The sequence below is a fragment of the Acomys minous genome (genome assembly GCF_964271855.1).
Source record: "Acomys minous genome assembly, chromosome: 12".
Classification (NCBI taxonomy): domain Eukaryota; kingdom Metazoa; phylum Chordata; class Mammalia; order Rodentia; family Muridae; genus Acomys; species Acomys minous.
Window position 1 is genome coordinate 26,687,502 of NC_140493.1, and position 24,739 is coordinate 26,712,240.

At 48.1% G+C, this 24,739-nt stretch overlaps 2 protein-coding genes across 5 annotated transcripts in view; both read left to right on the plus strand.

Annotated features, from left to right (window-relative positions):
- LOC311578671 (lymphocyte antigen 6A-2/6E-1-like) overlaps positions 1-7,093 on the plus strand; it is a 53,408-nt gene extending 46,315 nt beyond the window's left edge. The window contains exons 1-4 of one of the 4 annotated variants that reach the window (XM_084748676.1): positions 3,496-3,605; positions 3,870-3,951; positions 4,377-4,493; positions 6,685-6,987. In XM_084748676.1, coding sequence (XP_084604802.1) covers positions 3,882-3,951; positions 4,377-4,493; positions 6,685-6,911 — 414 coding nt within the window. In that variant the 5' untranslated portion in view covers positions 3,496-3,605; positions 3,870-3,881 and the 3' untranslated portion in view covers positions 6,912-6,987. Of the gene's footprint in view, positions 1-3,495; positions 3,606-3,869; positions 3,952-4,376; positions 4,494-6,684 lie in introns of those variants that run through there. The other 3 variants (XM_084748675.1, XM_084748678.1, XM_084748681.1) reach the window with 3 other exon arrangements.
- A 2,595-nt stretch (positions 7,094-9,688) lies between these two features.
- Positions 9,689-19,351, plus strand: LOC311578673 (lymphocyte antigen 6A-2/6E-1-like). Its single transcript, XM_084748683.1, has 5 exons — positions 9,689-9,791; positions 14,941-15,044; positions 15,317-15,387; positions 16,482-16,595; positions 18,804-19,351. The coding sequence occupies exons 2-5, from the start codon at positions 14,992-14,994 to the stop codon at positions 19,091-19,093; spliced, it is 528 nt and encodes a 175-aa protein (XP_084604809.1). The 5' UTR covers positions 9,689-9,791; positions 14,941-14,991; the 3' UTR covers positions 19,094-19,351.
- Positions 19,352-24,739: the final 5,388 nt, after the last annotated feature.

Consider the following 24,739-nt stretch of genomic DNA (forward strand, 5'->3'; position numbering starts at 1 on the left):
ACTGCTGCACTCCTTCCTGTATTTGGTATTTCCAACGTTAAGAAGGGATGACTGTGAAAATTAGGTTATTGGCAGGGAAATGGGAGGTGTGGTCCAGAACTGATCATGATGTTGGGACTTTGCTCAGAAACTTTTTAGACAGCTAATCTCTTTTTGGTGTTTGAAGAGTTGAGGCTGTTTAAGATAAACAGAGGAAGTGAGTTGAATCTTCCTCAGGCAAGAGACTCATTAACGCCAGCAGGCAGCACAGCACCAAGTTAGAAGTTTGGGTCTTGTCAATGTGTCTATCTAGTGGTAACGTGCTTGGAGGGTAGAGGTGATGGTGGATACGTTTTGGGGACCCACACTCAGGTAACATGCGACCCCTGCTATAGGACTGAGGGGAGGGACAGTCATGTGACCTAGGCTACTCAACTGAGGTCACTCATTCTCTGTGGAGAGGAATGGCCTTGGCTACTGCCTGAGCTGTTCCATGTGTCAGTAGTCAGACCACTGGCTGAGTTACAAGGCAGAGGAGAGGGCTGGGTGTGGTTTTGTTTTGCCTGTAGCCCTCTCTGCTTAAGGCCTGGCTTCTCTAACACAAGCCTGACACCACTTGGTGCCTTAACTCTGGGTGGAGCCAAACAGTAAGATTCTACAAGCACACTTTGCCCTCTCCCTTAAGAGTCAATCTCAGTGGGTCTGTCCATCACTTGGACAGGAGTCCACCACTAAGGAGAGCTGGATCCCTGCAGTGGTGTTGGGTGGAAAATGGAGGACCCATGACAATCCCTAGTTTAAGACTGATACAGTGTGTGGCACTGTGGTTATAATACCCTTTCCTCTAAGAGAAGGTGATGGGCACATTGCTTTCCTTGAGTAGAGATAACTTTAGCCCAGTGGTCAGAAAAGTGGAGTCAAAAGAGCAACACAGGCACACATCTGTGATAATGGTCAGAGCTCCTGATGCTCAGGAGGGGGTCCTTCACCTCAGGTTCCAGCCATTATTCCCTCCAGCTACAGGTGATCTCAGAAGATGCTAGAATATAGAAGAAGTGGAAGATTAAATGAAAGAGAGACTCTGATAAAGTTTACATGGTAGGGTAAGACTTCCTGGTGATGTAAGCTGCTTGGGGGTTATCCATAGTTCTGCAAGTGACCTCACCCATGCTCTGTAAATAATCCACATAAGCTCATGGCCTTACCAAGGTGAATTTGGGTGGGGTTGTAACTTGGGTCTGTCATTGATGCCCTATGTTTGTTGGCAGGCCCTTGCTGTCTGAGACTCTTTGCATCACCTCTACTTGGTTATGCATGAGCTGGTGCCCAGGGCAGCATGTGAAGGAAAAGTTTTCTTGCTTTCTTCCTCCCAGTACTGTTCTGGGGTGTGTGGTATGGTGGTGAATTGGTTGGCTTGCCTCATAGATTGCAGGGTAAAAGGAAGGGATTTTGTCTTGGTGCAAGGCTGGAGGCTTGGAGTGTGGCAGAATTTTATCAGAACTCTTACTTCTTGCATGAATTCTGCAGAGATGGCATCAAGGCTGTGAAGTAGCCTGGGATTTGTCATTCAGTCCTTGAGAGGTTGAGCCCCCTGCTGTTTGATAACCCCAAATTCATCTTGCAGTGCCTCTCTTTCTGCCATCAATCATCCCTATACGTCAGTACACTGACACTGGAGTTGAATATACAAATGTGGGACCAACCAGAAGCAATAGAAAGGATGCAACTCCTATGTCTGCCCTGTGGCTTGCATCAGGAGAATCTGCTGGGTTCTCTGAGCCTCTGGCTTCCTTCCCTTTGCAGATGTCCTTCCCTGTTAAAGTGGATGTGCTCAGAGTCACTGACTCTGTGGTCCTCTCTGGGACTCTGTTATGCTCTGAGCATGCCTGCTCTTTTGCTGTTGTGTCACCTCAGGATGCTCTTCCAGCTCAGCCCTCTTTCTGTGGCCAGCCTTCCTTCTCTAATCTGTATCTCTTGCAGGCACTTAAGTGGGGTCACTCACAGGGCTCTCTACTCTATGAGGTTAGGGAACTCAGTGTTGGCCTTGCTGCGGGGCCCCCCTGCTCACCCCACAGCTCATCCACAGATGAGGTCAACAGTTGGGTAACTGGTGTGGATTCCATTATTGGAATTACCATGTCACAAGGTGGTGACTAAACACCAGGGAGACTCGTGTCCTTTGTGGGACACCTTGGACCTGGACTTCATAGTGTAGGGACATGCTGTGTGCCAAAATGCATTGCCAGGGAGAATGAATGTGTGGCTTCTTCACAGAGGCTTCTGCAAGGCAGGGGCTCCCCCCTCTAGACAGCAGTGGGGACACCTGTGGCAGGATATTTATCTCAATGTGTTGAGTCTATGAACTATAAAACTCTTGCTGTGGATCCCAGTGTAATACCTGAGATAGAATTACAAATCCCTGTTTCTTGTGGTTGAGCCCTAACACACCTTTAATCCAAGAACTGTTTACTGCAAATAGGTGATTTAGGTGTGGAACACTAGCCTCACACACACACCTTCACCCAACAGCATTCTGGAAGCCTGAATTAATAAAGCTGTCCCTAGGTCAAGGGACAGAGCAAGAAACCAGATGATAGGGATTAAAAACTAGGAGAGACTTTGAGTTGAGGAGTTTTTAAGACAGACTGTAGAATTGGAAAAATTCTTTGGTGCTTTGATAGCTTGAGACTTTAACTTGGCTCTTGGCTTTTGAGTTCCTCAGCTCCATGGCCTTTGGCTTTTTGATCTTTGAGTAAGCAAGCCTTTGGCCTTGGGTTTCTGAATTTTTTCTCCTGGGCTGTCAAGTGAGCATTCTGGGGCCTTTTACAGCATGATATAACCGGAGTAGAAAGGTCATCTGTGTGATTTCTCTGCCTTTCTTGAGTCTTTATTGGTAAAATAGAAGGACCAGCAAGTTCCAGTCAAACAGGACACACCAACGTCATTCATCTGCTTATTGACTGTCCTTTGTTCTAAAGAGCATCCGTGGCTCCAGCCACGAGATGCCAACACCAGCAGCCCCAGAAGGCACCCAAACACATTAGATACTGATTAACATCTCCCATGCCAGCTGTCAGATCTTGGTTCAGGACTTTGTAGCCACAAGTCCCTGTTGGGTGCTTGCTCACCAGAGCCAGGCCCCAAGTACTTATTAGGTGCTTATCTGGTGGTTTGAAAGAGGGCAGGGGGCTCTGAGCCACTGAACCCCTTAACCTATATTAGAAACAGGAAACAGCCAGGTGGTGGAGCCGCTGCAGCAGTGTCTGCCTTTTATCCAGCACTAAGGATGCAGAGCAGGCAAATGGCTGTGAGTTTGAGGCTACCCTGGCTTATAGAGTAAGTTCCAAGACAGCCAAGGCTACACAGAGAAACCCTGCAAGCTGCCTCCTTCCCTTGCTATACAAATAGCACCTCCTCAACTGCTTTACATGTCTGCCTTTCCCATGTCAGCAAGAAGCTTTGTCACCTCTTAGGCTATGACATTGCTGGCCTGGAGGAATTCAGAAAACCCTTCCTTTTTAGGAAACCAGGTGGAGGGAGAAGCGGGAGGGCAAAGAACTTATATCAGCCCATATGTTACTAGAAGTTTCCACTGTGCCTACAGCCTGGTCACAGACAGGAGTGAGGTGAGGTATCAGGCTGGGCTGTGGGGTGGCAAGCAGAGGGAAGGGCCCTCAGGATAGCGCTGGGTGGGAGCTTGGGATTAGGAAGGGAAGCTGGGTGGTGGTGGAGAAGCAAAGCAGGCAGATATCTGTTCCTGGGGAAACATGTGGAGGTTTGGAGGGAGGGAGATTGAATGCCTGAGCCTGTGCAGGGCATGGAGAGCCCAGGGATGTGATTGGGGGCTGTTAACTGGCTCCATCTTCTAAGGATTTGTCTGTCTACCCAAGCCTTCTCCTAGGATGAACAGTTCCCACACTATGAAGTCCTGTGTGTTCATCCTGCTTGTGGCCCTACTGTGTGCAGAGAGAGGTGAGTTGGAAAATGAGAGAGAGGCAGGATGTTGACAAGGAGATTTTAAAAAGGACCTGAGAGTTGTGGGTACACTTGCACTCTTATTGTGCCCAGGGCCTGACCTGTGTTGGGGCCAGGGCTTGCCCTTAGGGATTGCTTTGTGGTGTGTGAACTCTCCTGTGCTGGGGTGGTGTCCTGGTTCTGTAAAGTGGCCAGCGCCAGCCTTGCAACTTTCTGCACCTCTTGGGGTCCAGGTCTCTCCTGTGGGGCTGGCTAGGACCCAGCATATTTGAACAAGGGGCTCTCGACTCTCTGTTCCTTGGGTGGAATGTTCTTGCTCTGTCCTATAGACCAGCAGCTGTGTGGAAATACAGCCGATGCAGGGGAGGGGTCTGGACGAAGGAACCCATGCCCTGACCCTCATGTGTTGGCTTCCTTCTTAGCTCAGGGGCTGCGCTGCTACAGTTGCCATGAGGTCACATCTGAAGCTTCCTGCAATATAGTTCCCTGCCCATACCCTGATGGAGTCTGTGTCACTCAGGATGTGGACTCCACTGTGGGTGAGTTCCCTGTGGTCTGTATGAAGATAGGTGTGGGATGGCTTTGAAGAAAACGTCTTGGCACTCGCGGCCCAGTTATTTATAAATAATAGCTCCCCTCCCCACAACTAATGGTCTCCTGGAACTGAAATGGGGCTCCTGCAAAGTGGGGGTTGTGCCCTGGGGTCCAGGAATGTGCTAGAAGGTGGTCCTAACGCAGGCTGCCCCTGAGGAATTCATGGTTGTCATCATCATCCTCCCCCTCCCTCACCAGTGCAGCCATGAGCTGCTCCTGTCCCTACTCTATGTCTAGGGTCTCACTGGCTCCTGAAGGACCCGGAGACCTGAGAGCATTTAGTGAGTCTTGGCATTTAATGAAGGAATCTGGAGTTTAGGCTGAAGGAATGAGCCTGGAATGTTGATGGAAAAGGGACCTTGGGACAAACCAGATCCCTGGAAGTGTCAGCATCCAGGCATATCCTCCAGATAGACAAGGCAGGAGCAGACCCACCCTCTACTCAGTTTCCTGTTTCCTTCTGCAGGCTGAGGTCTCCTGGCGCAGATCTCCTAGGTCCAAATGCCTGGGGGAAAAGCTGGAATCTGAGAGGCCAGCTGCCTTTCTGCTATCTCACTTCATGATCTTACACTGTGTCATATCTCTCTCTCTCTCTCTCTCTCTCTCTCTCTCTCTCTCTCTCTCTCTCTCTCTCTCTCTGTGTGTGTGTGTGTGTGTGTAGTGGAGGCATATGTGTGCATGTATGTAGACTCTGGAGGACAGCCCTAAGTATCATTCTTAAGCACTGTCTAATTTTATTTTACTTTATTTATCTGTTTTATGTATGAGTGCCCTATCTGCATGTATACCTGCAGGGAGAAGAGGGCAACATATTCCAGAATGAGATTCCATGTGGGTGCTGGGAATTGAACTGTGGACCTCGGGAAAAGCAGACAGTGCTGTTAACCACTGAGCCATCTCTCCAGTCCCTTGTCTATTTTTTTTTTCCAGAAAGAACCTTTTATTTTATTTTATGTGAATGAGTGCGGTTCTCCTAGAACCGGAGTTATGGATTCTTGTAATCCATCGTGTGGCTCTAGGGACCAAACCCTGGGCCTCTGTAAGAGCAACAAGTACTTTTAACTGCCCAGCCATTCCTCTAGTGGCAACCATGTTACTTTGAGACAGGATCTCTCACTGGGACCTGGTGTTTGCCAAGTAGGCTGGGCGGCTGGTTGAGAGCTCCTGGGACCTTCTGCCTCCTCCTCAGTACAGAGATCATAAGCAGAGCTACCATGCCTCGTTGTCTCTTTACCTGGGTGCTGGGCATTGGACTTGAGTCCTTGGGCTTTCATGCAAGCAGTTCACTGGTGGAGCTCTCAGCACCGTGTCTGTAATTACATGTGTGTATATATGTGTGGGTGCACGTGCACTTGTGGGTGTAAGGGTATGGAGCCTAGAGGTTAATGGTGTCTTCCTTGACAACTGTTTTCTTTACTGAGGCAGGGTCTCTCACTGAACCTCAAGCTTACAGGTTCAGCTAGTCTATCCAGTGAACTTATCTCAGGGACCAGCCATTTTGTTTCCTGAGCACTGACTGAGATTACAAGTAGGACACCATGCTGTGTATGGCGGCACAGGCCTTTAATCCCACCACTAGGGAAGCAGAAGCAGGCGGATCACTAGGAATTCAAGGTCAGCCTGGTCTACAAAGCAAGTGTGGGACAGCCAAGGCTACACGGAGAAACCCTGTGGCAAAAAATAATGAAAAGGAAAAACAAACAAACAAACAAACAAAAACCAAAAGAAAACAAAAAACCCAAAAACCAAGGAGGCCACCATGCCTGCCCATCTATGAGGGGCTCTGGTGGTTGGAACTGGGGTCCTCATGCTAGGACAAGCAAGCAGTTTATCCACCAAGACAGCTCACCAGCCCATGATTTTGTTTGTTTGTTTTGTTTCTTTACATTGTGTCTCACTCTAGCCCCAGGATGGCCTGGAACTCTCCCATGTGGCTCAGGTTGCATTTGAACTCATAAAAATCCTCTTGCCTCCATCTTCCAAATTCTGGAATTACAAGTATGAGCCACCATGTCTGGCTTCAATGTGCTTTAGAGACCAGGCTGGGCCACCCAGGCCTGGTGGCATGTGCCTCAGACTTTGGCATGCTGAGTTCTTCCTGCATAAGCTGTGAGGTCACTCCTTGATGTCTTGCAGGCTCTCAAAAAGTGAAAACAAGAAGCAAGTACTGCCTTCCCACCTGCCCTAAGAGTTCGAATTCTCTTGAAAATATCCCGAACATGGGTGCTGCCTTCAGCAACAAGATTTCCTGTTGCAAGGAAGACCTCTGCAATGCAGCAGTTCCCACTGGGGGCAGCACCTGGACCCTGGCAGGGGTGCTTCTGTTCAGCGTGGCCTCAGTCCTCCCACAGGCCTTGCTGTGATGACACTTCCTGCTACTCCTGCCCTCCTCCTTGTATCCCAGTGTGTAATCACTCTTTCCTTCTAGTGATGTATTGAGGGTTATGGGTGATATGTGGAGGGAATAGGGTATGGGGCAACTTGTCTCAAGTATTTTTCTAGTCCCTGCTCCCTGCTGTGTAGGTGTCCATTTGCCTCTTGGGCTTTCAGATCTGTACCTCCTGGAAAGCCATTTTCATGCTTTCCTTTGCCCTGGATGCAGGTGGACAGCACAGGGAAGAGGCAGAATTCCAAGGTATAATACCACCACTGTGGACACATAAGTCTCTAGGATCCTTTGGTCTTCCCACACATACCACTCAATTACCCTCTGTTGAGTCCAATAAACAATTTGTTCTCCCAACCAAGATGTCCACTTTTCTTTTGCTACACCGAGTCCACTGAGTCCTGCCTGCCAGTCCACACCTCTTCCCTCTCAGCCAGTGATATAGCTCTCTGTCTCCTGTTACCCATCATGGAATGTGGTACCACTTGGTTTGGGTGGACTTCCTTCTGGGCTGATGCTGGGGGCAGGGGAGGGTTCCCCCACTACTTTCAACAAGACATCATGATGGCTGCTGCCTTCACACTGGTGTCAGGCAGGTTCCTCAATTCCTCCATGACTTATGTGTCCCTGTCACATTCTTCACAGGACACTGTCTGTAATAATGGTGTTCAGTGGCAATGAAGAAGAAGAGGAGGAGGAGGAGAAAATTATGACAATCAAGTGTCATTAGTCCCAGTTGTGGTTTAGTGTGGTGGCACACACCTTTAATCCCAACATGCCACAGGCAGAGGCAGGTGGATCTCTCTACAATCAAAGGCAACCTGGCATGCTGATTAATCACCAAAAAAACAAACAGACAAATAACAACAACACCAAAAACATTTATCCAAGCTTTATCTAAGTACTATATAACAGCTACATTTTAAATTGTACCTAGGAAACCACACTCAGCAACTTACTGGGAACAAACCAAGAAAAAGATATAATTCCCACACCTGGACCTCATAAGGAGGGAGACAGCACAGTGACGCCAACAGCCCTCACTGACCTGCTATCTGACCACCTGGTGTCCATTGAGGACCTACAGGCAGGAACTCTGACTGTACTGAGACTTCAGTTCTGCTGGGGTCTTGCTACTGACGCAGCCTACTCAAATCACCATCTGTTGTCCTGCTGGTTACCTGTCTGGCTCTGCTGTGCTTTCATTGGCTTGTTCCTTTGGCTGGATCTGGTCCTGCGCTTTAACCACTGTAATTGGACTATCTTTGGCCCTCCTGTCTGACTCTATAGCACTCACAGGTTCCATGCATCTCAGAGTATTTGAAATGTCTTGAACCTTGTGGTGGACTTTTCAGCTATTAGTTGGCCTACAAATCTATCTATCTATCTATCTATCTATCTATCTATCTATCTATCTATCCATCTATCTATCTATCTACCTATCTATTCATCCATCTGCACATCAATCTTTACTGTGTGACCTGAGATTTTATATTAGTAATTAATCTTGGAATGAAAGAACTTGTGTTATCCTCTGCCAGGATTAGCAAGGAAGAATCTAGGCACATTTCTGCCTTTGGAACCATCAACATTGTGAATTTATTGCTATTCAATAGAGTGTGACATTGTGGAAAGACATAGAGTCATGTCATGCAGCTAGTTGTATATTAGCAAGCTTGGATGCCAGGCAGGGTAGACTCTTCCCTAACAGCAAGTTTCCACAGATAGACAGACAAAAAGACACACACACGCCCACACCCACAATCCCCCCACCCCCCACACTTGTATTTTTGGTTACACTCACTCATGAGAATCTGAAATTCCTGAGAGGAGAGATCGCTGTATCGTTTTGCATTTAAAGCATCTTATGGGAGGGAGGAAGATGGAGGGAGCAGGGCTTTGTTGAGGCCCACCTGTGTTGAGGCACACATATTTTACAATTTTATTAGTGAAAATGATTCTCTTTAATTTGCTGTTATGTGACATTTGATGCAAAGAATGAGACATGAACTGTATCTCTGCCTCAGTGGAGACACCCGTGAGAACAGGAGACAGAACCTGGTCATGCACGTCAGGGGTGGGGTCTAGTCAGATTTCTATGGCTGGGAGCAAACATCTGAGCACAGCAGCTTGGGAAGGACAGGCTTCATTTGGCTTCAGTATATGTATTATTTATATTCAGCATATCTAGGTCCCAGTGTATCTCTGAGGGAAGCCAGGGTAGGGACTCAAGGCAGCATCTTGAAGCAGAAACCATGGCGGAATGTGCTTACTGTCTTGTCGCCCTGGCTTGCTCAGCTAGCTTTCTTCTGTGGCCCAGGCGGCCCTGCCTAGGGATACTGCTGCCCACAGAGGCCTGGAGCCTCCTCCATCAATTGCCAAGGAAAACAGCTCATCCCAGACATGCTGACAGGCCAAGCTGACAGAGGCAACCCCTTAATACAGATCTCCTCTTCTCAGGTAAGTACAGTTTGTGTCAAGATGACAACTAACTGTCCCTGCTCATAGGTAAGGACCTCAAAAAGGAGCAGTTTGGCTTCTTGTCCTTGACAACCAGTCCTGCACTGCCCCATAGCCAGAAATGCCCTTGGTTCTGCCAGGCTCTGTCCTGGCTGAGGGCCAGAATTACCAAAAGTGTTGAGGGGCAGGGGGCTGTGTCTGCTTTTGCTTTTATTCTTGTTCTCCTTTCAGGTAATGTCTGATGCTGCCAGAAGTTTCCCATAGTTGGATGCTTCATGAGCTCTTGGAGATGTGTGCAAAAGTCCAGTCTGGACCCCGGAATAGAGAGGAGAAAGAGTGTCTTGTGGGAGGGGCAAGTGCACTGACCATCCCATCCTCATGTCTCCACACAGTGAAGGTCCATTCCATCTAGATCTGGACCCTCCCTGGCAACCCCCTCTCAGGGATGCGCTCCTGCTGTGTGGTGGCTCTGCTTGCTGAGCTCACCTGCAATACAACAACTCTCTGAAACTCACCCTTGTGATGACTGTGAAATTCATTGTTCGAGGTCCTGGGACAAGGGATCCAGAAGCCATTAGCCTAAGTGGCTTTAGTGGCTGATTGTCTGGGACCTAAATGCTACCACCTTCCCCCAGTTATGCTCCTTTGAGACGAGAAGGCTCTATTTCACTCTGTTACAACTCCACATTCTGTAGGAGAACCCTACTGTTGGAGGTTGCAATCTACCATATCCGGGCAGAATGGAATGCAGGTTTCCCTTTCCAGCAGATGGCTTCTCTGTCTCTGCCTGATGTCATCTGGAGAGTGTCTCTAGGCACAGATGCACATCTGGAATATGACCTTTGACACAGTTTCCTGCTAGCACTCTCCTCTCTTTGCCCATAGGATAATTAACTACTCTTTTCTAGTTTATATGAAAAGACAGTGCTGTCCCATGCAAATCAGGCATCCCTGGCATTTCAAGCCCCAGTCAATAGTGGGCATCTACCCTGAGAACCCTCTACCCAACCCCAAGAATATATGGCCTTTGTCCACCGGAATGAAGTTGAGCAGTCTCAATGAAGCTAGTTCCGGAAACTTGCTCTCTCATACTGATGGGCACCCTTACTCACTCTCACCCCACTAAGCCCTGCTTGTCATTTCACTCCCTTTGTCCTTAGGACATTGGTCCTAATGTCCTATGATCCCTGGATTTGGAGAGCCCCAAACATTCTAAATTGCCCAAAAGATGATGAAATGACAAAGATTTGCTCTTGCCCCTCCCTTGGAGTGTTCATCTTTTTACCCAGTGGTTCTTAATCTGTGAGTCACGGCCCCTTTGGGGTCACATATATGATATCCTGCAGGCCATATGTGTACATTGTGATTCATAATAGTTGCAAAATTACAGGTATGAAGTCCAAGGAAATAATTGTGTTGTTGAACACAAACAAACAAATGCACAGACATGTGTTTATTTCTCTGTTCTGATGCCCTGACTTCCCAGCTAGGAAAGATTTAATTCTTAGGGGAGGGGGCAGTGGTGTGTTTGTATAATCCTACTTTTGTTTCTTCCCAGGATCAGAGGCAAAATTTGGATTTTCTTTAGGCCAAAATTTAAACAGAAAAAGGGAGATTCAAGAGAACTAACTGAGCCTCTAATCTCAGCACATGGCAGTCAGAGGCAGGCAGAGCTCTGAATTTAAAACTAACCTGATCTACTTAGCTAGTTCCAAGATAGCCTGGGCTAACAGAGAAAACCTGTATTGACAAACTGAAAGAGATAGAGATAGAGATACATAGATAGATAGATAGACAGACAGACAGACAGACAGAGACAAAGACAGAGACAAAGAGACAGAGACAGAGATATTGATTCACCCCAGGAGACAACTGTCCTTCAGTGGCTTAAGCAAGGCCCCCCCACTGCTGCACTCCTTCCTGTATTTGGTATTTCCAACTTGAAGAAGGGATAACTGTGAAAATTAGGCTATTGGTAGGGAAATCCGAGGTGTGGTCCAAACTCATCATGATGGTGGGCTCTGCTCAGGGACTTCTTAGACAGCTAATCCCTTTCTGATGTTTGAATAGTAGAGGCTGTTTGAGAATAACAGAGGAGGTGAGATGGATCTTCCTCAGGCAAGAGATTCATTAACGCCAGCAGGCAGCACAGCACCAAGTTAGAAGTTTGGGTCTTGTCAATGTGTCTATCTAGTGGTAACGTGCTTGGAGGGTAGAGGTGATGGTGGACGCAATTAGGGGACCCACGCTCAGGTAACATGTAACCCCTGCTATAGGACTGAGGGTGGAGAGGGGCAGTCATGTGACCTAGGCTACTCAACTGAGGTCACTCATTCTCTGTGGAGAGGAATGGCCTTGGCTACTGTCTGAGCTGTTCCATGTATCAGTAGTCAGACCACTGGCTGAGTTACAAGGCAGAGGAGAGGGCTGGGTGTGGTTTTGTTTTGCCTGTAGCCCTCTCTGCTTAAGACCTGGCTTCTCTAACACAAGCCTGACAACACCTGGTGCCTTAACTCTGGGTGGAGGCAAACAGTAAGATTCTACAAGCACACTTTGCCCTCTCCCTTAAGAGTCAATCTCAGTGGGTCTGTCCATCACTTGGACAGGAGTCCACCACTAAGGAGAGCTGGATCCCTGCAGTGGTGTTGGGTGGAAAATGAGAATCCCTAGTTTAAGGCTGATACAGTGTGTGGCACTGTGGCTATATGACCCTTTCCTCCAAGAGAAGGTCACAGGCACATTGCTTTCCTCGAGTAGAGATAACTTTAGCCCAGTGGTCAGGAACGTGGAGTCAAAAGAGCAACACAGGCACACATCTGTGATAATGGCCAGAGCTCCTGTTGCTCAGGAGGGGGTCCTTCATCTCAGGTTCCAGCCATTATTCCCTCCAGCTACAGGTGATCTCAGAAGATGCTAGCATATAGAAGAAGTGGAAGATTAAATGAAAGAGAGACTCTGATAAAGTTTACATGGTAGGGTAAGACTTCCTGGTGATGTAAGTTGCTTGGGGGTTATCCATAGTTCTCCAAGTGACCTCACCCATGCTCTGTAAATAAACCTCATAAGCTCATGGCCTTACCAAGGTGAAATTGGGTGGGGTTGTAACTTGGGTCTGTCATTGATGCCCTATGTGTATTGGCAGGCCGTTGCTGTCTGAGACTCTTTGCATCACCTCTACTTGGTTATGCATGAGCTGGTGCCCAGGGCAGCATTTGAAGGAGATCCATAGAAAAGTTTTCTTGCTTTCTTCCTCTCAGCACTGTTCTGGGGTGTGTGGTATGGTGGTGAATTGGTTGGCTTGTCTCATAGATTGCAGGGTAACAAGGAAAGGATTTTGTCTTGGTGCGAGGGTGGATGCCGTGGAGTGTGGCAGAATTTTATCAGAACTCTTATTTCTTGCATGAATTCTGCAGAGATGGCATCAAGGCTGTGAAGTAGCCTGGGATTTGTCATTCAGTCCTTGAGAGGTTCAGCCCCCTGCTGCTTGAGAACCCAAAATTCACCCTACAGTACCTCTCTTTCTTCAATCAGTGTTCCTTGTAACCCAGATCAGCGACCCTGGAGTTCAATATACAATTGTGGAACCAACCAGAAACAATAGAAATGGGATGCAACTCCTGTGTCTGCCCTGTGGCTTGCATTGGGAGAATCTGCTGGCTTCTCTGAGCTTCTGGTTACCTTCCCTTTGCAGATGTCTTTCCATGTTAAAGTAGATGTGCTCAGAGTCACTGACTCTGTGGTCCTCTTTGGGACTTCGTTATGCTCTGAGCATACCTGTTCTTTTGCTGTTGTGTCACCTCAGGATGGATGCTCTTCCAGCTCAGACCTCTTTCTGTGGCCAGCATTTTTCTCTAATCTGTATCTCTTGCAGGCACTTAAGTGGGGTCACTCACAGGGCTCTCTACTCTATGAGGTTAGGGAACTCAGTGTTGGCCTTGCTGCGGGGCCCCCCTGCTCACCCCACAGCTCATCCACAGATGACGTCAACAGTTGGGTAACTGGTGTTGATTGCATTATTGGAATACCATGTCACAAGGTGGTAACTAAACACTAGGGAGACTTCTGTCCTTTGTGGGACTCCTTGGACCTGGACGCCATAGTGTAGGGACATGCTGTGTGCCAAACTGCATTGCCAGGGAGAATGAATGTGTGGCTTCTTCACAGAGGCTTCTGCAAGGCAGGGGCTCCCCACTCTAGACAGCAGTGGGGACAACTGTGGCAGGATATTTATCTCAATGTGTTGAGTCTATGAACTATAAAACTCTTGCTGTGGATCCCAGTGTGGTACCTGAGATGGAATTATAAATCCCTGTTTCTTGTGGTTGAGCCCTAACACACCTTTAATCCAAGAACTGTTTACTGCAAATAGGTGATCTAGGTGTGGGACACTAGCCTCACACACACCTTCACCCAACAGCTTTCTGGACGCCTGAATTAATAAAGTTGACCATAGGTCAAGGGACAGAGCAAGAAACCAGATGACAGGGATTAAAAACTAGGAGAGACTTTGAGTTGAGGAGTATTTAAGACAGACTGTAGAATTGGAAGAAATCTTTGGTGCTTTGAGAGCTTGGGACTATAACTTGACTCTTAGCTTTTGAGTTCCTCAGCTCCATGGCCTTTGGCTTTTTGAGCTTTGAGTAAGCAAGCCTTTGGCCTTGGGTTTTTGAATTTTTCTCCTGGGCTGCCAAGTGAGCTAGTGAGCATTTTGTGCCTTTTATCTCAGAATGTAAGCTGAGTAGAAAGGTCTTCTGGGTGATTTCTCTGCCTCTCTCAGCCTTTATTGGTAAAATAGAAAGACCAGCAAGTTCCAGTTAAAACAACACTCAACAAGGTCATTCATCCTCTGTATTGACTGTCCTGTGCTATGAAAAGCATGCATGGCTCCAGCCATGAGATGCCAACACCAGGAGCCCCAGAAGGTGCCCAAACACATCAGATATTGGTTAACATGTCCATCCCAGCTGTCAGTTAGTTCTTGGCTCAGGACTTTGTGGGCTCAAGACCCTGTTGGGTGCTCACTCATCAGAACCAGGCCACAAACAGGTGCTTATCTGCTTGTATGAAAGAGGGCAAGGGGGCTCTAATCCACTGAACCCCTTAACCTATATTTACAAACAGGAAACAGCCAGGTCGTGGAGCCAGCATGGGTGGCTGCAGCAGTGTCTGCCTTTCATCCAGCACTCAGGATGCAGAGCAGGCAGATGTCTGTGAGTTTGAGGCTAGCCTGGTTTATAGACTAAGTTCCAGGACAGCCAAGGCTACACAGAGAAACCCTGCCTTTGAAACCAAGAAGAAACTAACCCAAAACAAAGCAAATCAAAAAATTAAACGAACAAACAAACAACAACAAAAACAAAACAAAACAACAACAACAAGAAATACCAGGTAAGGGCCAGGCAACCTGCCTCCTTCCCTTGCTATACAAATAGCACCTCCTTGACTGCTTTACATGTCTGCCTTCCCCATGTCAGCAAGAAGCCTTGTCAACTATTAGGCTATGACATTGCTGGCCTGGAGGAATTCAGAAAACCCTTCCTTTTTAGGAAACCAGGTGGAGGGAGAAGCGGGAGGGCAAAGAACTTATATCAGCCCATATGTTACTAGAAGTTTCCACTGTGACTACAGCCTGGTCACAGACAGGAGTGAGGTGAGGTATCAGGCTGGGCTGTGGGGTGGCAAGCAGAGGGAAGGGCCCTCAGGATAGCGCTGGGTGGGAGCTTGGGATTAGGAAGGGAAGCTGGGTGGTGGTGGAGAAGCAAAGCAGGCAGATATCTGTTCCTGGGGAAACTTGTGGAGGTTTGGAGGGAGGGAGATTGAATGCCTGAGCCTGTGCAGGGCATGGAGAGCCCAGGGATGTGATTGGGGGCTGTTAACTGGCTCCAACTTCTAAGGATTTGTCTGTCTACCCACACCTCTTAGGATGAACAGTTCCTATGCTATGAAGTCCTGTGTGCTCATCCTGCTTGTGGCCCTACTGTGTGCAGAGAGAGGTGAGTTGGAAAATGAGAGAGAGGCAGGATGTTCACAAGGAGATTTAAAAAAGGACCTGAGAGTTGTGGGTACACTTGCCTTTTTATTGTGCCCAGGACCTGACCTATGTTGGGGCCAGGGCTTGCCCTTAGGGATTGCTGTCGTGCGTGAATCCTCCCGTGCTGGGGTGATTTCCTGGTTCTGTAAAGTAGCCAGCGCCGGCCTTGCAACCTTCAGCACAGGCAGGTCAGACTTTGGACTTCATCACCACTACCTTGAGTAGCCTGGGTGAGATAGGGTAGAAGATGACACTCCTCAGGACCTATAGCATGAGAAACAATATTTGCACCTTCCAGGCACTCTCTGAATCCTAGACATACTCCAGCTACCAGGAGGCACTGTCCGCAGACTACCCTGCTGCCCTTAAACATAGCCAAGTCCCTGGCCTGTTTACACACCAGTTGTCAGAGGCTTTTTTACCTGTTACAGCTGCCAAGCCAAGGAGTTTAGAATCCTTAACTCTCGTCATTTGACCTTTTTCTTATGTCCCAGCCGAGCTACATGAAGGTCCAAATGCCAGAATAAATGACTGTACTCTAAGAGGCTCTTGGCCCGCAGATACCCCTATACTTTTAGTTACATCTGTCCTGTGGGAGGTCTGATGGTGAGCCTCAGCTTTGAACTGGCTGGGGGAAGTCCAGTGCATGTCATACCCCAAGGACCAGGGGCCAGCTCTGCAGGGGAGGATGGAGGAAGGAGGTCAGAACAGCCTTCCCCATCAGCTGGCCCTTGTGCTACCCAGTACCTACTCACTCTTGTGCTACCCAGTACCTACTCACTCATCCCCTCATCACGTCATCTGACATCAGCTATCTCCATCTTCCCGCTATGGTGACTGTCTCCCTAATACCTCTTGGGGTCCAGGTCTCTCCTGTGGGGCTGGCAGGGACCCAGCATATTTGAACCAGGGGCTCTCGACTCACTGTTCCCTTTGGTGGAGTGTTCTTGCTCTGTCCTATAGACCAGCAGCTGTGTGGAAATAAAGCCAATGTAGGGGAGGGGTCTGGGCGAAGAAGTCCATGCCCTGGCCCTCATGTGTTGGCTTCCTTCTCAGCTCAGGGACTGCGCTGCTATGATTGCCAGGTCACATCTGAAGCTTCCTGCAATATAGTTATCTGCCCCTACCCTGATGGAGTCTGTGTCACTCAGGATGTGGAAGCCACTGTGGGTGAGTTCCCTGTGGTCCCTATGAAGATGGGTGTGGTGTGGCTTGGAAGAAAACATCTCGGCACTTGTGGACCAGTTATTTATAAACAATATAGGGTCTCCTGGAACTGAAGGGTCTCCTGGAACTGAAATGGGGCTCCTGCAAAGTGGGAGTTGTGCCCTGGGGTCCAGGTATTTGCTGGAAGATGGTCCTAATGCAGGTTGTCCCTGAGGAATTCATGGTTGTCATCATCCTCCTCCCCCTCCCTCACCAGTGCAGCCATGAGCTGCTCCTGTCCCTACTCTATGTCCAGGGTCTCACTGGCTCCTGAAGGACCCAGAGACCTGAGAGCATTTAGTGAGTCTTGGCATTTAAAGAAGGAATTTGGAGTTTAGGCTGAAGGAATGAGCCTGGAATGTTGATGGAAAAGGGACCTTGGGACAAACCAGATCCCTGGAAGTGTCAGCATCCAGGCATATCCTCCAGATTGACAAGGCAGGAGCAGACCCACCCTCTACTCAGTTTCCTGTTTCCTTCTGCAGGCTGAGGTCTCCTGGAGCAGATCTCCTAGGACCAAATGCCTGGGGGAAAAGCTGGAATCTGAGAGGCCAGCTGCCTTTCTGATATCTCAATTCATGATCTTACACTGTGTCATCTCTCTCTCTCTCTCTCTCTCTCTCTCTCTCTCTCTCTCTGTCTCTCTCTCTCTCTCTCTCACTCTCTGTATGTGTGTGTGTGTGTAGTGGATGCATATGTGTGTATGTATGTAGACTGTGTAGGACAGCCCCAAGTATTATTATTAAGCACTGTCTAAACGTATTTTACTTTATTTATTTGTTTTATGTGTGAGTGCTCTATCTGCATGTATGTCTGCATAGAGAAGAGGGCAACATATTCCAGAATGAGATTCCATGTGGGTACTGGGAATTGAATTCTGGACCTCGGGAAAAGTGGACAGTGCTCTTAACCACTGAGCCATCTCCCCAATCCCTTTTCTGTTATATTCCAGAAAGAATTATTGATTTTATTTTATGTGAATGAATGTGGTTCCCCTAGAACCAGAGTTACGGATTCTTGTAAACCATCGTGTGGGCCTAGGGACCGAACCCTGGGCCTCTGTAAGAGCAACAAGTACTTTTAACTGCCCAGCCATTCCTCTAGTGGCAACCATCTCTCACTGGGATCTGATGTTTGCCAAGTAGGGTGGGCGGCTGGTTGAGAGCTCCTGGGACCTCCTGCCTCCTCCTCAGCACAGAGATCATAAGCAGAGCTACCATGCCTGGTTGTCTCTTTACATGGGTGCTGGGCATTGAACATGGCACCTTGGGCTTCCATGCAAGCAGTTCACTGGTGGAGCCCTCAGCACAGTGCCTGTAAGTGCATGTGTGTATATACGTGTGAGTGCACATGCACTTGCGGGTACAAGGGTATGGAGCCTAGAGGTTAATGGGTTTCTTCCTTGACAATTGTTTTCTTTACTGAGGCAGGGTCTCTCACTGAACCCCAAGCATAGAGGTTCAGCTAGTCTATTCAGTGAACTTATCTCAGGGACCAGCCATTTTGTCTCCTGAGTACGGACTGAGATTACAAGTCGGCCACCATGTTGTGTATGGTGGCACAGGCCTTTAATCCAACCACTAGGGAGGCAGAAACAAGCAGATCACTATGAATTCAAGGCCAGCCTGGTCGAAAAAGCAAGTCTGGGAGAGCCAAGGCTACACAGAGAAACCGTGTGGCAATAAAATAAAATAAAACAAAATAAAAAATAAATTTAAATTTAAAAAAGAAAAGAAAAGATAAGAAAAAAAGACAAAAGTCAAAGGCAACAAAAACCCAAAAACCAAGTAGGCCACCATGCCTGCCCATCTATGAAGGGCTCTGGTGGTTGAAACTGGGGTCCCCACGCTAGGACAAGCAAGCAGTTTATCCACCAAGACAGCTCACCAGCCCATGATTTTGTTTGTTTGTTTTGTTTCTTTACATTGTGTCTCACTCTAGCCCCAGGATGGCCTGGAACTTCCCCATGTGGCTCAGGTTGCATTCGAACTCATAAAAATCCTCCTGCCTCCATCTTCCAAATTCTGGAATTAAAGTATGGCCACCATGTCTGGCTACAATGTGCTTTAGAGACAAGGCTGGGCCATCCAGGCCTGGTGGCATGTGCTCCAGACTTTGGCATGCTGAGTTCTTCCTGCATAAGCTGTGAGGTCACTCCTTGATGTCTTGCAGGCTCTCAAAAAGTGAAAACAAGAAGCAAGTACTGCCTTCCCACCTGCCCTAAGATTTCAAATTCTCTTGAAAATATCCAGAACATGGGTACTGACTTCAGCAACGAGATTTCCTGCTGTAAGGAAGACCTCTGCAATGCAGCAGTTCCCACTGGGGGTAGCCAGGACCCTGGCAGGGGTGCTTCTGTGCAGCCTGGCCTCAGTCCTCCCACAGGCCTTGCTGTGATGACACTTCCTGCTACTCCTGCCCTCCTCCTTGTATCCCAGTGTGTAATCACTCTTTCCTTCTAGTGATGTATTGAGGGTTATGGGTGATATGTGGAGGGAATAGGGTATGGGGCAACTTGTCTCAAGTATTTTTCTAGTCCCTGCTCCCTGCTGTGTAGGTGTCCATTTGCCTCTTGGGCTTTCAGATCTGGACCTCCTGGAAAGCCATTTTCATGCTTTCCTTTGCCCTGGATGCAGGTGGACAGCACAGGGAAGAGGCAGAATTCCAAGGTATAATACCACCACTGTGGACGCATAAGTCTCTAGGATCCTTTGGTCTTCCCACACATACCACTCAATTACCCTCTGTTGTGTCCAATAAACACTTTGCTTTCCCAACCAAGATCTCCACTTTTCTTTTGCTACACCGAGTCAACTGAATCCTGCCTGCCAGTCCACACCTCTGCCCTCTCAGCCAGTGACATAGCTCTCTGTCTCCTGTTACCCAGCGTGGAATGTGGTACCACTTGGTTTGGGTGGACTTCCCTCTGGGGTGATGCTGGTGGAAGAGGAGGGTTCCCCCACTTCCCTAAGGCACTTGCTTCTGTTGGAAAAGGGGTCATGCATGCACATAGTTATGGTACGCATGCGCGGAGACTCACACCAAGACAGAGAGAAGGACAGAGAGAGAGAGAGAGAGAGAGAGAGAGAGAGAGAGAGAGAGAGAGAGAGATGGTACTCACGTTGTGCTTTCTCCACAAATCCATTTCTTGGGTTCTGAGAAAGAAGTGCATTTAGAATTCTAAAGGTTCCTACTCTGCCTTAGATCTTGATCCAGGGCTTTGAGTTGGCCCAGCTCAATGCCATCTATGAATGGCTGAAGCACATGAAAGGGGCTGGTCCTGCAGATCAAAAGCTACAGGGTCTCCGTGACACCAGGCAACAACAGGGTACCACAGAGGAGTCCTGGTGAGGATCCAGGATTGATGACCAGTGACTTGGTGCACTGATCATTTGCAGGTAGTTGCTTGAGTAAAAGTTATACCATGTCACAGAGATCTGCCTGCCTCTGCTTCCGGAGAGATGGGTTTAAAGGTGTCACCACCACTGCCCACTTAAAAAGCTTAGGAGTAAAATCATGAGCAGTGGCAAAGTAGGTTTTCAGAAGACAAGGGAGCAGTAAGGAAGTACAGAGAACTCTCAAAACCCACAAAGAAACAAACAAACAAGCCAACAAAGCAGCAACCACCATGATTAGGGAGGGTTAGGGAGGGCTTGAGTATTCCCCAAAACAATCAAGGTCATGGGTTGGAGCAGGTCAGGTTCCAGGAAACAAACAGATTTTTTTTTCTTTTTAAGGATTTATTTATTTGTTTGTTTTTTTGTGGATACAGTTCTTTGCCTGCATGTACACCTGCACAGCAGAAGAGGGCATCAGATCTCATTATAGTTGGTTGTGAGCCACCATGTGGTTGCTGGGAATTGAACTCAGGACCTTTGGAAGAGCAGTCAGTGCTCTTCATCTCCGAGCCATCTCTCCAGCCTCCAGACACTCACTTTCAACAAGACATCATGATGGCTGCTGCCTTCACACTGGAGTCAGGCAGGTTCCTCAATTCCTCCATGATTTATGTGTCCCTGTTACATTCTTCACAGGGGACTGTGACACACTACAGTTTGTGTGAAGGTGACAACTAACTTTCCCTGCTCAGAGGCAAGGACCTCAAAATGGAGCAGTTTGGCTTCTTGTCCCTGATAACCAGTCCTGCACTGCCCATAACCAGAAATGCCCTTGGTTCTGTCAGGCTCTGTCCTGGCTGAGGGCCAGAATTACCAAAAGTGTTGAGGGGCAGGGGGCTGTGTCTGCTTTTGCTTTTATTCTTGTTCACCTTTCAGGTAATGACTGATGCTTCCAGAAGTTTCCCATAGTTGGATGCTTCATGGGCCCTTGGAGATGTGTGCAAGACTCCAGTCTGGACCCCGGATTAGAGAGGAGAAAGAGTGTCTTGTGGGAGGGGCAAGTGCACTGACCATCCCATCCTCATGTCTCCACCCAGTGAAGGCCCATTCCATCTAGATCTGGACCCTCCCTGGCAACCCCCTCTCAGGGATGCGCTCCTGCTGTGTGGTGGCTCTGCATGCTGAGCTCACCTGCAATACAACAACTCTCTGAAACTCACCCTTGTGATGACTGTGAAATTCATTGTTCGAGGTCCTGGGACAAGGGATCCAGAAGCCATTAGCCTAAGTGGCTTTAGTGGCTGATTGTCTGGGACCTAAATGCTACCACCTTCCCCCAGTTATGCTCCCTTGAGACTAGAAGGCTCTGTTTCACTCTATTTCAACTCGACATTCTGTTGGAGAACCCTACTGTTGGAGGTTGCAATCTACCATATCCGGGCAGAATGGAATGCAGGTTTCCCTTTCCAGCAGATGGCTTCTCTGTCTCTGCCTGATGTCATCTGAAGAGTGTCTCTAGGCACAGATGCACATCTGGAATATGACCTTTGACACAGTTTCCTGCTAGCACTCTCCTCTCTTTGCCCATAGGATAATTAACTACTCTTTTCTAGTTCATATGAAAAGACAGTGCTGTCCCATGCAAATCAGGCATCCCTGGCATTTCAAGCCCCAGTTAATAGTGTGCATCTACCCTCAGAACCCTCTACCCAACCCCAAGAATATATGCCCTTTGTCCACCGGAATGAAGTTGAGCAGTCTCAATGAAGCTAGTTCCGGAAACTTGCTCTCTCATACTGATGGGCACCCTCACTCACTCTCACCCCACTAAGCCCTGCTTGTCATTTCACTCCCTTTGTCCTTAGGACCAATAGCCAATGATCCCTGGATTTGGAGAGCCCCAAATATTCTAAATTGCCCAAAAGATGATGAAATGACAAAGATTTGCTCTTGCCCCTCCCTTGGAGTGTTCATCTTTTTACCCAGTGGTTCTTAATCTGTGAGTCACAGCCCCTTTGGGGTCACATATATGATATCCTGCAGGCCATATGTGTACATTGTGATTCATAATAGTTGCAAAATTACAGGTATGAAGTCCAAGGAAATAAATGTGTTGTTGAACACAAGCAAACAAATGCACAGACATGTGTTTATTTCTCTGTTCTGATGCCCTGATTTCCCAGCTAGGAAAGAGTTAATTAATTCTTAGGGGAGGGGACAGTGGTGTGTTTGTATAATCCTACTTTTGTTTCTACCCAGGATCAGAGGCCAAATTTGGATCTTCTTTAGACCAAAATTTCCCCAAAAAAGAGAGATAAAAAGAACTAACTAAACCTCTAATCTCAGCACATGGCAGTCAGGAGCAGGCAGAGCTCTGAATTTAAGGCTAACCTGATCTACATCACTAGTTCCAGGATGGTCTGGGCTATCAAAGAAAACTTGTATTGACAAACTAAAAGAGATAGAGATAGAGATAGAGAGACAGAGAGACAGAGAGAGACAGAGACAGAGACAGAGATATTGATTCACCCCAGGAGACAACTGTCCTTCAGTGGCTTAAGCAAGGCTCCCCTACTGCTGCACTCCTTCCTGTATTTGGTATTTCCAACTTTAAGAAGGGATGACTGTGAAAATTAGGTTATTGGCAGGGAAATGGGAGGTGTGGTCCAGAACTGATCATGATGGTGGGACTTTGCTCAGGGACTTCTTAGACAGCCTATCTCTTTTTGGTGTTGAACAGTTGAGGCTCTTCAAACAGAGGAAGTGAGTTGAATCTTCCTCAGCAAGAGAGTCATTAACGCCAGCAGGCAGCACAGCACCAGGTTAGAAGTTTGGGTCTTGTCAATGTGTCTATCTAGTGGTAACGTGCTTGGAGGGTAGAGGTGGTGGTAGATGCATTTTGGGGACACACACTCAGGTAACATGTAACCCCTGCTATAGGACTGAGGGTGGGGAGAGACAGTCTTGTGACCTAGGCTACTCAACTGAGGTCACTCATTCTCTGTGGAGAGGAATGGCCTTGGCTACTGTCTGAGGTGTTCCATATGTCAGTAGTCAGACCACTGGCTGAGTTACAAGGCAGAGGAGAGGGCTGGGTGTGGTTTTTGTTTTGCCTGTAGCCCTCTCTGCTTAAGGCCTGGCTTCTCTAACACAAGCCTGACAACACCTGGTGCCTTAACTCTGGGTGGAGGCAAACAGTAAGATTCTACAAGCACACTTTGCCCTCTCCCTTAAGAGTCAATCTCAGTGGGTCTGTCCATCACTTGGACAGGAGTCCACCACTAAGGAGAGCTGGATCCCTGCAGTGGTGTTGGGTGGAAAATGGAGGACCCATGACATCCTTTAGTTTAAGGGTCATAGAGAAACAGTGTGTGGCACAATGGTTATAAGACCCTTTCCTCCAAGAGAAGGTGATGGGCACATTGCTTTCCTTGAGTAGAGATAACTTTAGCCCAGTGGTCAGGAAAGTGGAGTCAAAAGAGAAAAACAGGCACACATCTGTGATAATGGCCAGAGCTCCTGTTGCTCAGGAGGGGGTCCTTCACCTCAGGTTCCAGCCATTATTCCCTCCAGCTACAGGTGATCTCAGAAGATGCTAGAATATAGAAGAAGTGGAAGATTAAATGAAAGAGAGACTCTGATAAAGTTTACATGGTAGGGTAAGTCTTCCTGGTGATGTAGCTGCTTGGGGGTTATCCATAGTTCTGCAAGTGACCTCACCCATGCTCTGTAAATAAACCACATAAGCTCATGGCCTTACCAAGGTGAACTTGGGTGGGGTTGTAACTTGGGTCTGTCATTGATGCCCTATGTTTGTTGGCAGGCCCTTGCTGTCTGAGACTCTTTGCATCACCTCTACTTGGTTATGCATGAGCTGGTGCCCAGGGCAGCATGTGAAGGAAAAGTTTTCTTGCTTTCTTCCTCCCATTACTGTTCTGGGATGTGTGGTATGGTGGTGAATTGGTTGGCTTGCCTCATAGATTGCAGGGTAACAAGGAAGGGATTTTGTCTTGGTGCGAGGGTGGATGCCCTGGAGTGTGGCAGAATTTTATCAGAACTCTTACTTCTTGCATGAATTCTGCAGAGATGGCATCAAGGCTTTGAAGTAGCCTGGGATTTGTCATTCAGTCCTTGAGAGGTTGAGCCCCCTGCTGCTTGAGAACCCAAAATTCATCCTGCAGTGCCTCTCTTTCTTCAATCAGTGTTCCTTGTAACGCAGAACAGAGACTTTGGAGTTGGATAAACAAATGTGGGACCAACCAGAAGCAATAGAAAGCATACAACTCCTATATCTGCCCTGTGGCTTGCATTGGGAGAATCTGCTGGGTTCTCTGAGCCTCTGGCTTCCTTCCCTTTGCAGATGTCCTTCCCTGTTAAAGTGGATGTGCTCAGAGTCACTGACTCTGTGGTCCTCTCTGGGACTCCGTTATGCTCTGAGCATACCTGTTCTTTTGCTGTTGTGTCACCTCAGGATGCTCTTCCAGTTCAGCCCTCTCTGTGGCCCGCCTTCCTTCTCTAATCTGTATCTCTTGCAGGCACTTAAGTGGGGTCACTCACAGGGCTCTCTACTCTATGAGGTTAGGGAACTCAGTGTTGGCCTTGCTGTGGGGCCCCCCTGCTCACCCCACAGCTCATCCACAGATGAGGTCAACAGTTGGGTAACTGGTGTGGATTCCATTATTGGAATACCATGTCACAAGGTGGTGACTAAACACCAGGGAGACTCGTGTCCTTTGTGGGACACCTTGGACCTGGACTTCATAGTGTAGG

What these genes read in the sequence shown, in the direction of transcription:
- LOC311578673 (XM_084748683.1), top strand. Translation starts at nt 14,992, where the DNA reads ATGTTACTAGAAGTTTCCACTGTGACTACAGCCTGGTCACAGACAGGA. An exon ending in CCTACTGTGTGCAGAGAGAG is followed by an intron (nt 15,388 to 16,481) that starts GTGAGTTGGAAA and finishes CTTCCTTCTCAG; the next exon opens with CTCAGGGACTGCGCTGCTAT. An exon ending in GGATGTGGAAGCCACTGTGG is followed by an intron (nt 16,596 to 18,803) that starts GTGAGTTCCCTG and finishes GATGTCTTGCAG; the next exon opens with GCTCTCAAAAAGTGAAAACA.